Genomic DNA, 15,067 nt, shown 5'->3' on the forward strand with positions numbered 1-15,067 from the left:
CAGTCACTTCACTGGCCTGCCTGCAGTCCCAACCTGTCTCCAATAGAGAATGTGTGGCGCATTTTGAAGCGCAAAATGTGACAACGAAGACCTCCGTACTGTTACCCACCTTAAGACTTGTTTGCAGGAAGAATGGGACAAAATTACACCTGAAACACTTCATCACTTGGTGTCTTCAGTCCCTAAACGTCTTTTAAGTTTAAAACTTAAAAGTGATTAGGGGAATTCTGCACCTTTTGTGGAATTAAATTTGTTCGTACCAGAAGTTTCTATTACATTATATTAAAATTAAATATATAACCTCTATTTAATCTAGTTCCTGAGGAGCTAGCCAGTATATTCTTATTCCTCAGATCATAAAAAGAACGTAAGATAAAAAATTTAAAGTGATAAGTAGATTATTTTATTTGTGTTACAACGTCACGTATATGTCTAACATTCACCACTCATTGTGAGGCATGTGGTTTAATCCAGGAGCGTCACAGAAACGTACTGTAAAGCGGCGTCCTCCACGGTGAGCAGGGATCAAAACTCAGGCCTCTTCAATTTACGGGATGTTTAAAAGAAGTCTAATGCTATATAAACCCTGACATCTATTATCACATATACGAAGAAATATGTGCAAGTCCTGTGGTTCTGACATACCAGATAAACGATTTGATTCGCTTCAGTTAATCGGGATTTTACATTTTAACGCAGCTTACCAGCCCATTCTGGTTCGATCGCCAGCATTGTAATCGCAATGTTTGTTGAATGTCCAAAAACGTTAAATTTGAACTTAATATGGAATATTTTTCTGCCGAAAACGTGCATACTTTCTGCTGTATAGGAACACAGGACCCGAGTTTTGGTGCTCGGGTTTCTCCGAGAAAAGCTGTTGCTATGGTAAATGACAACACTGCAGCTTTTTATCACTCCGTCGGCAAATTTGCAAGAAAATGGCGAGCTAGAAATCATGCATTGATTATAAAAGCTGATTTTGGGCTGAGGGTAGGAGGCTTGCTTATTTACTGGATGAACAAGCCAATGAAATGTCTAAAAACAAGGTAAGAGACACATAGTCGTTTATTGTGTAGAAAACAGGGACGTTCTATCCAAACCGGACAGTTAGCTTCGACTCACATTTCAATTTATAGTAGGCAAATGTTAAGTAAAATACAAAGTTTTTAGTTAAATGCGCTCTAATTTATATTAGCTGCCTTAAAACACACAAGCGAACGGGTGTCTACGATTAAACCAGTTTTCATGTGCAGGTAGTTAGCTGTTATAAACCTTTGAGTTAATAACTTTAGCCTTATTCATTCTCATACCAAGCATCCTAGATGCATATAGCCAGGCAAAAGAAATCTGCTTGTCGTTTTAACAGACTGCGGGATATAGAGGTCATCACAGTTACCAAAAGAGGAAAGACACGTAAGTACGTCTCCAGTGCACATGTCTGCTGGAGAAGCAAACACGCCAGATAGAAAAATTCCCAAATTTAAATTTGTTCGTGACGGAAAATCCTACAGTTTGTTCTTATGAATAAAAATATTTTAAAAACAAACCCTTACAATTATTTATTGTAGTATCGCGAGAGAGTGTTGATGAAAGCAAAAAAATACATGCAATATCATGGAAATACTGACAGGTTTCAGATCTAATTTGACGTATCTGCAGGGAAGCAAGGAGTTTTATAAGATACAGGTGTGGCTTCACCAACACTATACAAGATGTACTTCGCCAGAGGGCTGGATGGGTCGAGGCCAAAGAGTAAGTTTTTTTAGAAAACACTATCAGATTTTACATCATGGGTAAGAGTATACTAAGTATACATTTGTGTGCATGTGAATGTATATCGCCGGCAGGGATGAAGATTGGGATTTCAACTGGTGCGACGTGGGCTGGCTGAGGGAGAACTTTGATCACTCATACATGGAGGAGCATGTGCGAATATGCCATTTTCGGAATTATTATGAGGTCGGTGAAAAAAATATATTTCTGAATGTGACCTGCAGATGGCGCACTTGATTTGGGAGGGAGTCATACGCTTGTATAATTTTTGTGTTCTTCTCATTGCAAAGGCAGAGATTAACCATAACAGATTAAATTCACAAAATTATTTCCTGCGAATTAATATTAGAATTTGAAATATCTGTTAGGAAAGGCAGTAGGTGGATAGTATAATGTTGAGGTTATGAGCTGAAAATCTGCAGTTCAAATTTTATTTTGCAGCCGCTTTTATCCAAATTGGCGTCCTTTTTGGGAAAGCAAGGTCTAACAGTCTTTGGAGGCCTTTGGAGTTATGGACCTTACTCAGTGACCCAGGGGTGAAATCAGTCTGTTACAGTAACTGATCACTAGTCAGTCTGGGATTTGAACCAGAGAGATATTTTGATCAAAGGCACAATGTGCTAACTTGCTGAGCCACACAACACCTTTCCACTGCCTTAAAATAACCGTTATTATTATTATTAGGTTTTTAAAAGTGTGTCAGTCAGTTTTAATAAAACAAGCAAAGTATACAACTGAACTATAGAAAAGAATTCACAAAACAAATATTATTCGTATTATTATTGACAGATCAATATCGCTTTCAATACTTTTACACATAAAATATCACATTTTCACTACCTGAATGTTTTTGTCTGCATGTTTAATCTTTTTCATTCATCTTGGCATTATTATGAAATCATTATTTGTGCAGGGTGGAACAATAGTTCAATGAGCAGCACTTCAGCGACTGGGGGGGTGTGAATCCCAGCCTCACTCTGTTGTGTGGGGTTTGCATCTGTGGATTTCATGTGGGTTTCCTCTGAGTACTTTACTGTATGTCTCTCATTTGCCCAGAGGGAATGTGTGCGTGTATATGCCTTGTGAGCAGTACAGTATATACCTCACCTTTGTGCCCTGTGCTGTCTGGGCTATGTTCCAGGCCCCCCAAGACCAGGATAAGCAGATGGACAATAGGGGGCATCTCATTATATATTCTGAGCTATGAGAACATTTTCATCTTAAATCGTAGATTAATGCAGTATGACTTTGCTGCATTATGCTGCACAATACTTGCTTGAAAATGCTGATCATATGCTTCTGTCAGTACTCACTGATGGCTTTTTTAAATAAATCCATTGTGTACATTGACCTGTAAGTTACATCTTAATGTTAATAATAATTTCCAAATGTTGTGGAATGAATGTAGTCCTGGCTGGATTGTTCTCTTTGTCCTTTGGTTAGCTAACACGCAAGAACCTGATGGTGAAAAACCTCAAGAGGTACCGCAAGACCCTGGAGCGTGAGGTGGGCCACATGGAGGCGGCCAAGTGTGACTTTTTCCCTTGTACCTTCGAGCTGCCCAGCGAATACCACCTGTTTGTGGAAGAGTTCAAGAGGAACCCGAAAAGCACTTGGATCATGAAGCCAGTAAGGACATACGTCATGCCGTATGAAGCAGATATACTGTAGGCAAAGCAGTCAGGTAGAGATCTTAGAAAAGCAGCCATTCTTGAGTACATTTACCTAAAGCTGCTAACAATGTTACTTAATTGCAGAGTTGGAACTGTACAACGGAATGGTTCCAACTATGTAAGTTTTTAACAGGAGCTTTTGGGAAATGTACCCATGGTCAGTGTAAGACATGTCAGGTTATAAAGGCTCTGTGTACTTTTTTATGTGAGCTACATATTCCAGTTCAAGGCAACACCAATATCTATTGGTAAAGCTGGACGTTCAATTCAAAGTTGGGTGTTTGCTTTGTGGTATGTACAGTATGTTCAGGCACGATTGTCTGTCTATCTGGTTATTTGCTTTCCTGATGTGTTCACTCAGGTGGCACGGTCACAAGGAAAAGGCATCTTTCTGTTCCGGAAGCTGAAAGACATCATGGATTGGAAGAAGGTAACAGACTGGGCACAGTTGTGATCTTTTATTGCCAGTAGTCTTTTTGATGCACTGAGAGCCTTAACTTTTGGTTGGCTTGTGAAAACTCTGATATTATATATTTTAACGGTTTCATTATGAGCATGGTTTTTAAAATGGAGGTACATTCAGTCTTATGCCAGAGCACTGCTCAATCAGGAAATGTCATTGGCATTCTTACTATTATGCAGCTATGTCTGATCCTGGGATGCTGGCCTATGAAATTTCAATTACATTCAACATATGTGACAATGCAGACATTGATTAGCTAAGTATCCCTGGTCCAAAGCCATATGCCACAAGATATCCCACTTTACAGCAGATAGATTAGACCTAACCTCAAGAATATCATTGTATAAGGTCTAGATCCCCTGTGGAAAGGAGTCATTTCCATAGGTGTACCTGGTGCTTGTCTACCATGTGGTCTCCCCTCGCAAAGCAGTGAGCTAGAGAGACCATGACAGGGCTTTCTGTGGTCAACAGGATGGCAGCCGCTTAGAGGAACAGCGGGACGAGGCCCAGGTGGAGAGCTACGTCGCCCAGCGTTATATAGAGAACCCCTACCTCATCGGCGGTATACTTTCATTTCACAGTACTGTGATGGACACTGCTCTCAGCTGTACGATATTGGAAAAAGTTAAAATATCAGGTCCAAAGAGTACAAGTCCAGACCGGGATTTTGTTACAACCAACCAGTTGAGCATAAAGAGTTACAGTCACAGAGTACTTAACTGGCTGGTTGAAACAAAATCCCAGTCTGGACTTGTACTCAAATGCTCAATGTCATTTCAGTGAAATTCAAACTATTTCCATGCAATGGAAGATAAATGGAAAAGCAAATGCCAATATTAATGCCACACATCTCCCAGCCCTACTGTCAACACTCAGCCATATCAAAAGCTCTGAAGGACATTATAAAAACACTTTTCGTTCAGTCATGAAATGTCTTTCATTATTCTGCAGGCAGGAAATTTGATCTGCGTGTGTATGTACTGGTATCCTCAGTAAGTATAGCCATTATTCTGAAAACTAAATGTGTAGATAATGATTTTTATTATATGATTCTTCCATGGTCTGTGTATGACTTTGTGTGCTCCAAAAATGTCTAACCTTTTTGTAACCAATTCTCATATGTGTCTCTCTTTGGTGTTGTCTCTCAGTACCTGCCTTTGAAGGCGTGGCTGTACCGAGATGGATTTGCCCGCTTCTCCAATACGCGATTCTCTCTCAGCAGTATCGAGGATCAGTGTATCCTTTAACAAAAGCCTGTGGTTTGCCACATGCTTCACTTTGTCTTTCTGAACAATGACCTTTCTTATAGATCAGACCTACAGTGGTTCTTCTGTCACCAATGCCATACCCGTAATGTTGCTCTGTGTTTACTGAAGGTTTCTACTTTTGCTTAAAGTATAGGGAGGATTTTGTCAGCTCACTACACTCCAGAGGTGGATAACTCAGGTCCAGAAAGCAAAATAGCAGACCAAGATTTTGTTTCCATCAACCAGTTGAGTACTCTGTCATTGTGATTCTTTACACTCAACTGGTTGGTGGAAACAAAATCTTTTTTACTTTCTGGACCTGAACTATCCACCGCTGCTATTCACTTACCAGGCATGTTTGTCCTTAACGGCAGTCGAAATACAGACATCCACCTCACCAACGTGGCAGTGCAGAAGACTGCACCAGATTATGACCCAGAAAGGGTATATAGAAACTAAATAAAGTACATTTTTCTGAACGCCAAATACAAACGGTTGTGACAGCACTTATTGGTGCTTTAAAATACATTATGCCATGAGCTATGGCACTCACACTGTTGATGCTGACTGTTGGTAAGTCTCACTCTGCTTTTCTTGCAGGGATGTAAATGGCAGATGCAGCAGTTGCGCCGGTACCTCACAGCAAAGCATGGTGCGCAGGCGGTAGAGACCCTGTTCAGGGACATCGACAACGTATTTGTGCATAGCCTGCAGAGTGTTCAGAAGGTCATCATCAATGACAAGCACTGCTTCGAGCTTTACGGCTATGATATTCTCCTGGACCAAGACCTTAAGCCGTGAGTCCCCTCAGTGTGGCCTTGCTTCTCCGATAGCTGTCCATTAGTTGTTAATTATTGGCAATACAGACGCTGCTCTACTTACAAGCGAGATACGTTCCGAATGGCAGTTCGTAACTTGAAATGTTCGTAAGTCATTATTCAACATAATTTTAAGGGTATATGCCAGTACAAAGAGCTAGGATGCTGGGAGTACACACGCTATGCTGCTGTGTGGCGGGAGATGCGGCCAGAAGTCGTACTAGGCGGAATTGACACGCAAAATAAAAAAAATGATGGTGCGGACAAGAAACGGGAGCCCAGTGAACACAATTTGGACTTACGTATGTCTGAAAGTCTCTTAAGTTGAAAGTTTGTAAGTAGAGGAGCCCCTGTATTTACATTTTATTTTCACAGATAACGCTGTCGATGATATACTTTGAAGAATAAGTAGCAATGATGTAATATATTCAGCACTCACTCAATGGTGATATTATTTAGGGATTGTACTACAGTCACATGAAGCAAATCTTCATGTGGAAGTATTACATTCAGCAAAATTTTTTTAGAAGCAGATTCAGATTTCATTTCAACTTTATTTCTCCCAAAAGGGCAGTTCATTTCCATAACCAACCCAGTTCACATAAGTAAACTCGATAAAGAACAAAAGTAAAACAGTAACATGCCACAGACAACAGATCAGTGTATCAGTGACACAAGCAATGGACTCATGATTTTGAGTGAGAGTAAGACAGCACCAGGTTACAACCCAGAAAAGAGGTTTTTCATTGAATGGATGGAATTAGACAAAGAGACCTAGACATTGCTAAAATGAGTTTTCAGTTCAGTGGCCTTTGTCTGGGGGCAGCATGGTGGTGCAGTGGTTAGCACTGTTGCCTCACACCTCCGAGTCTCCGCGTGGGTTACATGTGTGTGAAGTTTGCATGTTCTCCCCATGTCGTCGTGGGGTTTCCCCCCACAGTCCAAAGACATGCTGAGGCTAATTGGAGTTACTAAATCCTGTAAGAGTGCATGTGTGAGTGAATGGTGTGTGAGTGTGCCCTGCGATGGGCTGGCCCCCTGTCCTGGGTTGTTCCCTGCCTCGTGCCCATAGCTTCCTGGATTGGCTCTGGACTCCCCTTGACCCAGGAGGATAAGTGGTTTGTAAAATGGATGGATGGCCTTTGTGTTTTGGATCTTGTCAAAATCTTTGTGGTGATGTTGTTGCTAAGGTTGTAATATTTGATACAAGCTAATCATCATTGGAAAGCAGGCTCACTCTTCTTGGTGATTGTGCCTGGAATTTTGCATGTACCTGAAGACGCACCAGTTACTTTCTTCCTCTCCCAGGTGGCTTATCGAGGTAAATGCTTCGCCCTCCCTAACCCCCAGCAGCCAGCAGGACTACGAGATGAAGTGCCGTCTTCTGGAGGACACCCTGCACGTGGTTGACATGGAAGGCAGGTACGGCACTGAAGAGGGCCACATCTGCCGTCACTGGGCAGGCCGCTTCTAACAGCCCCCGTCTTCCAGACTCACTGGCAGGGAGAAGCAGGTCGGGGGATTTGACCTCATGTGGAATGATGGCCCAGTCTCCCGAGAGAACAACAGCTTGGATACTCTGGGGAGCTCATGCTTCAGACCAAACACGAACTTAGGTAAACACTGGCTGACTGATATCCATCCATCCATCCATCCATCCATCCAATATCTGATGGAGACATTCACCGTAGCATCATTTTGACTGATGTGTCTGTTTCCTGGGCTCCAGGTTGTTTCAATGACAGAGAAAACCAGCTACGACACCTCAAAGTCCTGCCTGGCCAGAAGAGCGTATGACAGATTAATACAAAAAATACATTAAGTAACAAACTGAGCTCCCTCCTGACATTTATACATACCAGGAAGTGAGAGAATATAAAAGAGATTAAAATATAAAAGGTGTACATAAATATAAAATATAAAAGAGATATAAAAGGAAAACATAACATAATGGCAGTGAATATACTGTGACTACCTCTGTATAATCACCCTTAATAAACCTGCTTATTGTGTTTTTCTGTGATTTAACAGACCCGAAATACCAAAGTATATTCAAATACACTGATATACAGAGCTTTGCAAAAGTCTTAGGCAGTCAAAGAAAATGTTTGACCATTTGTCTGTACTAAGCATATATTTGCTCAGAACACAATTTAACATTAGAATACTTAACATATAGAATATCTATCCATCCAACAAGATATCAGTAACTTTTTGGAGAACAAGAGAAATTCTTATTTGTTATTTTGTTACTGTTCATTTATATATATATATGGTTCCCAAACCAAGTGGATACTAGTATATCAGTCCCGTTAGAACTGATTTGCAGTGTGATATCACACATTGTAGCAGGACTGACTGTACTTTAATATCAGGAAACATTCCTTTTTTGTTTTATAAATATTGCAGTATTGCAAAAAAATCCTATCGCAATATTTGAAATTTTTACAGTATTGTGCAGCCCTACCACATATCCACATGTTCGTATATCAAGAAATGAAGATACCTAAGCCTTAAATATAAATAGTAACTGTCAGTTTATTGAGAACCTTAAAACACAGGATTTAACAGCTGAATTGACAAACTTAGCAGACAAATGGCACAGTACCTGGGGTTTTTACTAACAACAATGTTTATATCATGTTTAACAAACAATTACATTTTGTGACAACAAAGAAAAATTCACCTGTATAACATCAAAATACTAAGGAAGATTTAGTGAATAATAAAAGCAATAGACTTTTCTGATGATATCAGCAGGGTGTCCTGGGAACAATTAATACCAATTAAGACTTGAGCTGTTCCATGTTTTCTTAGCAAGACAGGTGACATCAAATCACACAATAACACTGACAGTAATGTTTCCATTGAACTATGGAATACTGAAAACTGTAGTGTAAGCACAGGAGACAAAAATTCAGAAATGGAAAATCCTTATTTTGCAAAGAAATATTACAAAAACTTAATATTCTATCTTATATTTACAAAATACTTGTTGTATTGGAATGGTGGCCTAGTGGGAAGTACTGTGTCCACTCACTTCCAGGGCTGAAGTTTGAATCCTGCCTGTGTGTGTGGAGTGTGTATGTTCTCTCTGTTTCAACTTCCTTCTAGTCCAAAGACATCCAGGTAGGAATCTGTGTGCCCATAGAGTATGATTGTGTGTATGTGCATGTGCCCTGTGATAGACTAGCATCCTGTCAAGGGTGCAGCCCAACCTCGTTCCCTATTCTGTATGGGATAGTCTCCAGGCCCCCATGACCCTGACTAGCGTAAGTGATTAGAAGATTGGTGGAAATTATAAGATAAGCTTCATCATGTAGTACTACAGGAGGACGTTCAAGACTGGAGGGTTAAACACATTGCTTAATTTTACCATTATTAAAAGTCCTTTTAAATCCTTTTAAATAAAGTGAAAAGCATATTCCACAGTTAAAAATAGATAGTAAGATAATATGAAAATGCAGTCCTCAGCTAACCCCAGCACAGCACAGAACAAGCAGGTGTAATAATGTGAATGCATAAACAGAGATAAATATATATTTTCCAGCAAACCACACATATTTACACCTTCTCCCCAGTGTCATTTGGCTTGTTCTGGGCAAGTAAAATGAATTAAATAAACAATAGCTGCATAAATAAATGGCAGAAGCAATAAGTTATAAAATGTATACCAGAAAGCAAGTCTTACTTTCTAGAAATCAATAAGGTTTCAAATTAACATTGCTTTGACAAAGAATTGTGTCATTTATTCCTTAAATAGACCTTTCTTTATACAGATTAAAAAATGTTTTTTAACTTAAGGTAGTCCTTTTATATATCCTATACATCCACTTGCCTGCTGATTTAATTCCATATCAAAAATATGGTTAAAATATTTCCTGTTACAATGAATATTTCAAAATAGGTTATCAGTGTGGTAATATTGTGAATAACAATGCTACATGTCTGATAGTACTAAGATATTTATTTTTGTGTGTCATCTTCATATTATTTGATCCTGATTTTACAGAAATTCATCTGTAAGCATTCAATATCTGAGGATTATGCAGTAACTATAAGCACATACTATTAGCCCACAAATAAATTAAAAAAACGAGACTGAATTCTGCATAAAAGCACCACAGACTGTCATTTGAGCTGCTAGCACTTTACAGTAAAGCTAAGGCAGTAGCGGCCAGTTCCAGTAACCGAGAGCTGCAGCAATAGAGGGTCCTGTATTATGAAGCAAGATTTACTGGTTAGCTAGATAACCCCACTTTAAGGTACTACACTTTAAACTGACTGTATTTTCGTTCACTTAAGTTTAGCCAAGACTATGTTAAGCCCAACAAGTTATCTTGCTAACCCTAAAAGCCAGCTTTGTCACAGGCCTCAGGTTTCTAAGTTTCCTTTAAGTCAGTAGCTTATATACGCCTGCCACACAAGACGCAGTTATAAATAAGATGTACTCTATGTATTTTGCTGTCTTTTCTACATAATGCACAATGAACAGATAAAATGTGATGCTAATTAGTAATAAGATTAGCATGTTTAACCTTTCCATTGGGCCTGGCATGTGGTGTCCCCTTGGACACAGATGAATGATGCCGGGCTCCAGCAACAGCACCCAGCTGCACGTCACCATCTCTCGGCCCTGCCTTTGATCTCACCGTATCAGTTTCCCTTAGAAGGTTTGCCTGTTGTGCAATCTTACCTGGAGTGCCCTTTTTGGCAACTACTGAATTTTTCGGCTTGCTGGTGCTAGCTGCAGTACTGCCATTCCGGGGCCCTACCTGGGGCTGGGAAGGACTGCGGACATTACCTACTGCCTGCATGCGCTGCAGGTGCCCGTTTCCTGTTGGGGAGGTCCCAAGCCTCCACACCTGGCCAGCAGGGACGCGGCTTTCGCTGCTGCTCCTCTTTGGTAGGACTCCTGGCTTGGCTCGACGTTCCAGGACCGGACTGAGGCGCGAGTGCCTGTGGTATGCATATGAGGAGCAGACGCTATTGCAGAGTGGGTAGTGGAGGTGGCAGGTGGAGCAGCCTGCATGGGAATGCTGGAGAGGTGGGTGGCTGGCCGGGCAAAAGGCAGGTGGCAGGGGAAAGGCACACTGACATTGGCGGAAGGTTTTGGGTGAGCTGAGGCGGGCGATGGGGGCTGAGCTGTAGCGAGGAGCTACAGATTGGCGGCGAGGCCGGACAGGAAGCCCAGAGACAGCTTGCCTGCCCTCTGCCTCAACGGTCTGTACCTGGAGCCATTCCAGCTGCAAAAGCCGCTCCAGGTATCTCTCTAGTTTTCCCACAGGTCTGGGCCGAGGGGCCCCCCTGCCGTCTGTATTGAGGAAAATGGCCAGTTGGCGCAGACTCCAGGTGCAGAAGGGAGGGGGCAGGAAATCTGGATATCCATGGCTACCATGGCCAGTCCCCCGAGACTCCGGAATGCACTGCTGGAGATCACTGGGGTCAAAGATCTCAGCCCGTAGGTTCAGCTGCGGGGGGGTACAGGGTGAGGGGAGTACAGGGAGCCGTTCAGAGTCTGACAGGTCACTGGCACTGTCTGTGTCATCCTCCTTCTGCTCATACAGCCTTGTCGACTCCAGACTGAAAGGCTGGCTTTGCTGCCCCAGTCCCTTGCCAGGCTCAGGGGGAAGGGCTAGCGGCAGGGTAAGCGTGGGCCGACTGCACACACGACCTGCAAAGTCCCGGTTATCTTCTCCGCTGCACTGTGACACCGGCTGCACCAGACTCTCCCGATTGCTCTCAGCCTGAGAAGGTGGAGACTTGGGGTCCAGTTCTCTCACATTTCTGTGAAAACCAATGAGAATGTCACAAACAAATCTGCAACATTTCTAGAACACAAAAAAGACATGAAAATCGTAAACTAGTGGAGAAGCAAATTCCCCAATAGGCTCACCTTATCAGAGCACCATTGTTATAATTGCAGGGGGTCTCTGGTTTACTTTTTCCTCTAAATTGAGTGCCCTGCATTGTGGGAGCAAGAGCAGATAGTAAAGTTCAACGCTCAAACATATCTGCATTCTTGAGGTTCACTAACTGAAAGGAGGGGCATCTTCATAGAACTGTTGCTGAAAAATGTAACCGATGCTTTTACCACTGATTTAATGCTAGTAATCCTATGAATCCTATTATTACTATTAAATAGATGCTACCAAATCTACTGTCATTTTAATGAATTGCGTTAATATACCTTTTAATAATTTTATTAATTTTTACCTTTTCTGTGGTGTAATAATTATGTGTAAAAATGAGCAATACTATCCTTGGTTTTAGTTACTATATGGGGCGGCATGGTGGTGCAGTGGTTAGCACTGTCGCCTCGCACCTCTGGGACCCGGGTTCGAGTCTCCGCCTGAGTCACATGTGTGCGGAGTTTGCATGTTCTCCCCATGTTGCCGTGGGGTTTCCTCTGGGTACTCCGGTTTCCCCCCACAGTCCAAAAACATGCTGAGGCTAATTGGAGATGCTAAATTGCCCATAGGTGTGCATGTGTGAGTGAATGGCGAGTGAGTGTGCCCTGCAATGGGCTGGCCCCCCATCCTGGGTTGTTCCCTGCCTCGTGCCCATTGCTTCCGGGATAGGCTCCGGACCCCCCGCGACCCAATGGGATATGCGGTTTGGACAATGGATGGATGGATAGTTACTATATTTACAATTTACATTTAGTTACTAGATTGACAAGCTAAATAGCTATAGTACTGAACATCTGTGTACAGCAGGGCATTGACATTTCTCTCTGCATCCTGCAGGTTTTCTCCCACAGTCCAAAGACAAGTAGATTAGGTGGCATCTCTGAATTGCTGCTAATGTGTGCATGTTTGCAGGGGTAGGTTTGTTGTTCCTGAGGCAGCAATCAAAAAGTCAGTTCGAGGGCCTCAGTACCCCCCATAGTGCAGTGACTATTTGTGGCCAACAGGGGGCCCCATGCGAATGCATGGTTCAAGTGGTAACAAACACCTCTGGTGTGTTTATGTTACCTACGATGAACTGATGTACCAGTGACGCACAGGTGCCGTTAAAGAGTTTGGGACCCATGAAAGCATATAATATTGCCCCCCCCCCCCCAACACAGACAAATCCAATCATGTTCTAAATTTTTAGGGCCCCTGTCACTCAGCAGCAGCTGGAATCATCCTAACTTACCCCCCCCCCCCCCTTTATGGTGCCCCTGTTCCGCAACTTGTGCCCTATGCTGCCTCAGTTAGCCTAGAGACTCCCCTGCAACCCTGTTCAGAATGAATGGTTGCAAGATGAATGCATAACTTTGTACAGTCAATGTATGACTACACGGCATAACACTTATGCACCAGCATTATAACAGCACACACGCACACACACATACACACACACTTCACCTTCTCATTTCCAAGTGTGGAGTCTTTTCCGCGAAAGGTGTTTTTTGACTGAACCCCTGCCTTTTTCTGGGGTCTATGGTTCTGACTCACGCTTCCTTTATTGGAGCTGTTTAAACAAGAGAATGTATGCTGAACACAACAGTCAAGGATTAGGACGTAGTTTTTATTTAAAAATTTTAAGTGTGAATTAAATATTTATTTTACCTGTCAGCATCGCATATGCATCACTATTGATTATTCAATTTTGACAATATATAAAAAAAAAAGATACATTTTTACTTAAATATTTAATAACGCAATTACATAATCGATGGCTTTTAATGAGAATGCAGAGTCCTTTTTACCTTATTAGCGAGCCGACATTCTCTGAACTTCTGTCTGATCTTTTCTCCTTGTTGGACACCTTAAGCACAGGAGCTGCAGCTCGCTCCAGAAGAATGGGTCCCATGGCGCTCCAAACCAAAATCCTTGTCCTCTGTCAAGCTGCTTCAGCAGTGCGGTAACCCATGCAAACCTACGTGCGAGTACCTTCGCTGAGAAACTCGCTATAATTCCATTATATCCATATCCCCCGATTATTGCGAGACACGCCACACATTTTGACAACAGTGAACCATTAACTGCGAACTAATGACGTTGCGACGACATGCAAACGCGTTTCTAAAGTCTGTATATTATTAAAAAATAAATGAATAATTTTACAGGCGAGATCAAACTGCATTCATATTGAATAGTAATAATGGATTACAACCTTCCTTTATTCGATTCCATTGAGATATTTATTCGTATAGCTATACAGTATTTGGTTTATTATGATTTCCCCCTTAAAGTATTCATGTAAAATCTTGAAATGAGCGAATAGCGACATTTGTATTATATAACGCTTCTTTCGTTTCTTCTCCTTTTGTACAGAATTTATAAATGGTTACAGCAGTGATTTCAGGAAGCGTTTTTATAATTTTGTCTATGCAGGATTCTACGATTTGTTTACTTGCTGTCGTCGCGCTCTTGTTTGCGAAGGATTAGCGGGTGCTGTTGTTTTCCGTCGGGCTGCGCAGACATGACGCGTTCGTGCCAAACCCGGCGAATAGCTGAGCTCGCAGCGAAATACAGCGCTTGTGCGAAGACTCTCCAGGATGCTTCTGGCTGCCCTGTCAGATAGAATTCAAATCATGTTGTAAACAAGCAACAATATACAGCAACAGTACAATTTATGTGAAACATTCAGAATCAATTTTTTTCCAAATGAGAATTAAAGTATGATTTTTATATATGAAAAATTGGGTTGCATAGTGCTATAGTTGGTAGCACGATTGGATCATACCTTCTAAATTTGAATCTTGTCCTTTGTGTTCCTGTGGACGTGTGTTTCCTCTGGATATTCTGGTTTCCTCCTGCAGCCCAAAAGCATATATGGTTAGGTGAACAGGTTTTTCTAAACTGTGCATGTCCAGGGTGTTTCACTGCCTTGTGCACTATTCCAAAATTGAAACCATGATTAAATTCGCGGAGCGGCAATCACCACAATAAAAGTGCAGTGCTACATGAAAAAACTTGCTACTATGATAAAATCTTTTACCACATTCGTCCAACATTAACCGTTCATTTGGGGAAAAAGTATCTTCAACTAAAATATTTCAATTGCCTGTTGCTTAATGCCACATGTTTGAAAGTATTTTGGCTCATTTCATTTTACAAGAATAGTCGCAATTCACCGATAATTTGGGGTTGTCTTAGA

The 15,067-nt window shown here is 41.6% G+C and overlaps 2 protein-coding genes across 3 annotated transcripts; one reads left to right on the plus strand and one right to left on the minus strand.

Moving 5' to 3' along the window:
- Window positions 1-429: 429 nt before the first annotated feature.
- Window positions 430-7,971, plus strand: ttll9 (tubulin tyrosine ligase-like family, member 9). Of its 2 annotated transcripts, none has more exons than XM_049017624.1 (14): window positions 430-1,046; window positions 1,367-1,413; window positions 1,660-1,752; window positions 1,848-1,959; window positions 3,217-3,402; window positions 3,808-3,876; window positions 4,381-4,471; window positions 4,861-4,901; window positions 5,058-5,145; window positions 5,542-5,600; window positions 5,757-5,953; window positions 7,283-7,396; window positions 7,466-7,590; window positions 7,704-7,971. In XM_049017624.1, exons 1-14 carry the CDS (start codon window positions 1,032-1,034, stop codon window positions 7,769-7,771), a joined length of 1,305 nt encoding a protein of 434 aa, XP_048873581.1. In that variant the 5' UTR covers window positions 430-1,031; the 3' UTR covers window positions 7,772-7,971. The 2 variants fall into 2 exon arrangements, with proteins under 2 accessions (XP_048873581.1, XP_048873582.1); XM_049017625.1 differs by having other exon boundaries at window positions 7,283-7,392.
- Window positions 7,972-8,494: 523 nt separating this feature from the next.
- On the minus strand, window positions 8,495-14,723 carry fam217ba (family with sequence similarity 217 member Ba). Its single transcript, XM_049017623.1, has 6 exons — window positions 14,654-14,723; window positions 14,321-14,480; window positions 13,674-13,843; window positions 13,330-13,435; window positions 11,871-11,938; window positions 8,495-11,761 (listed from the first exon to the last, which is right to left on the minus strand). Exons 3-6 carry the CDS (start codon window positions 13,775-13,777, stop codon window positions 10,483-10,485), a joined length of 1,557 nt encoding a protein of 518 aa, XP_048873580.1. The 5' UTR covers window positions 13,778-13,843; window positions 14,321-14,480; window positions 14,654-14,723; the 3' UTR covers window positions 8,495-10,482.
- Between the last annotated feature and the right edge of the window lie 344 nt (window positions 14,724-15,067).

This window comes from Brienomyrus brachyistius, chromosome 6, assembly GCF_023856365.1.
Source record: "Brienomyrus brachyistius isolate T26 chromosome 6, BBRACH_0.4, whole genome shotgun sequence".
In the NCBI taxonomy this organism is placed as follows: Eukaryota; Metazoa; Chordata; class Actinopteri; order Osteoglossiformes; family Mormyridae; genus Brienomyrus; species Brienomyrus brachyistius.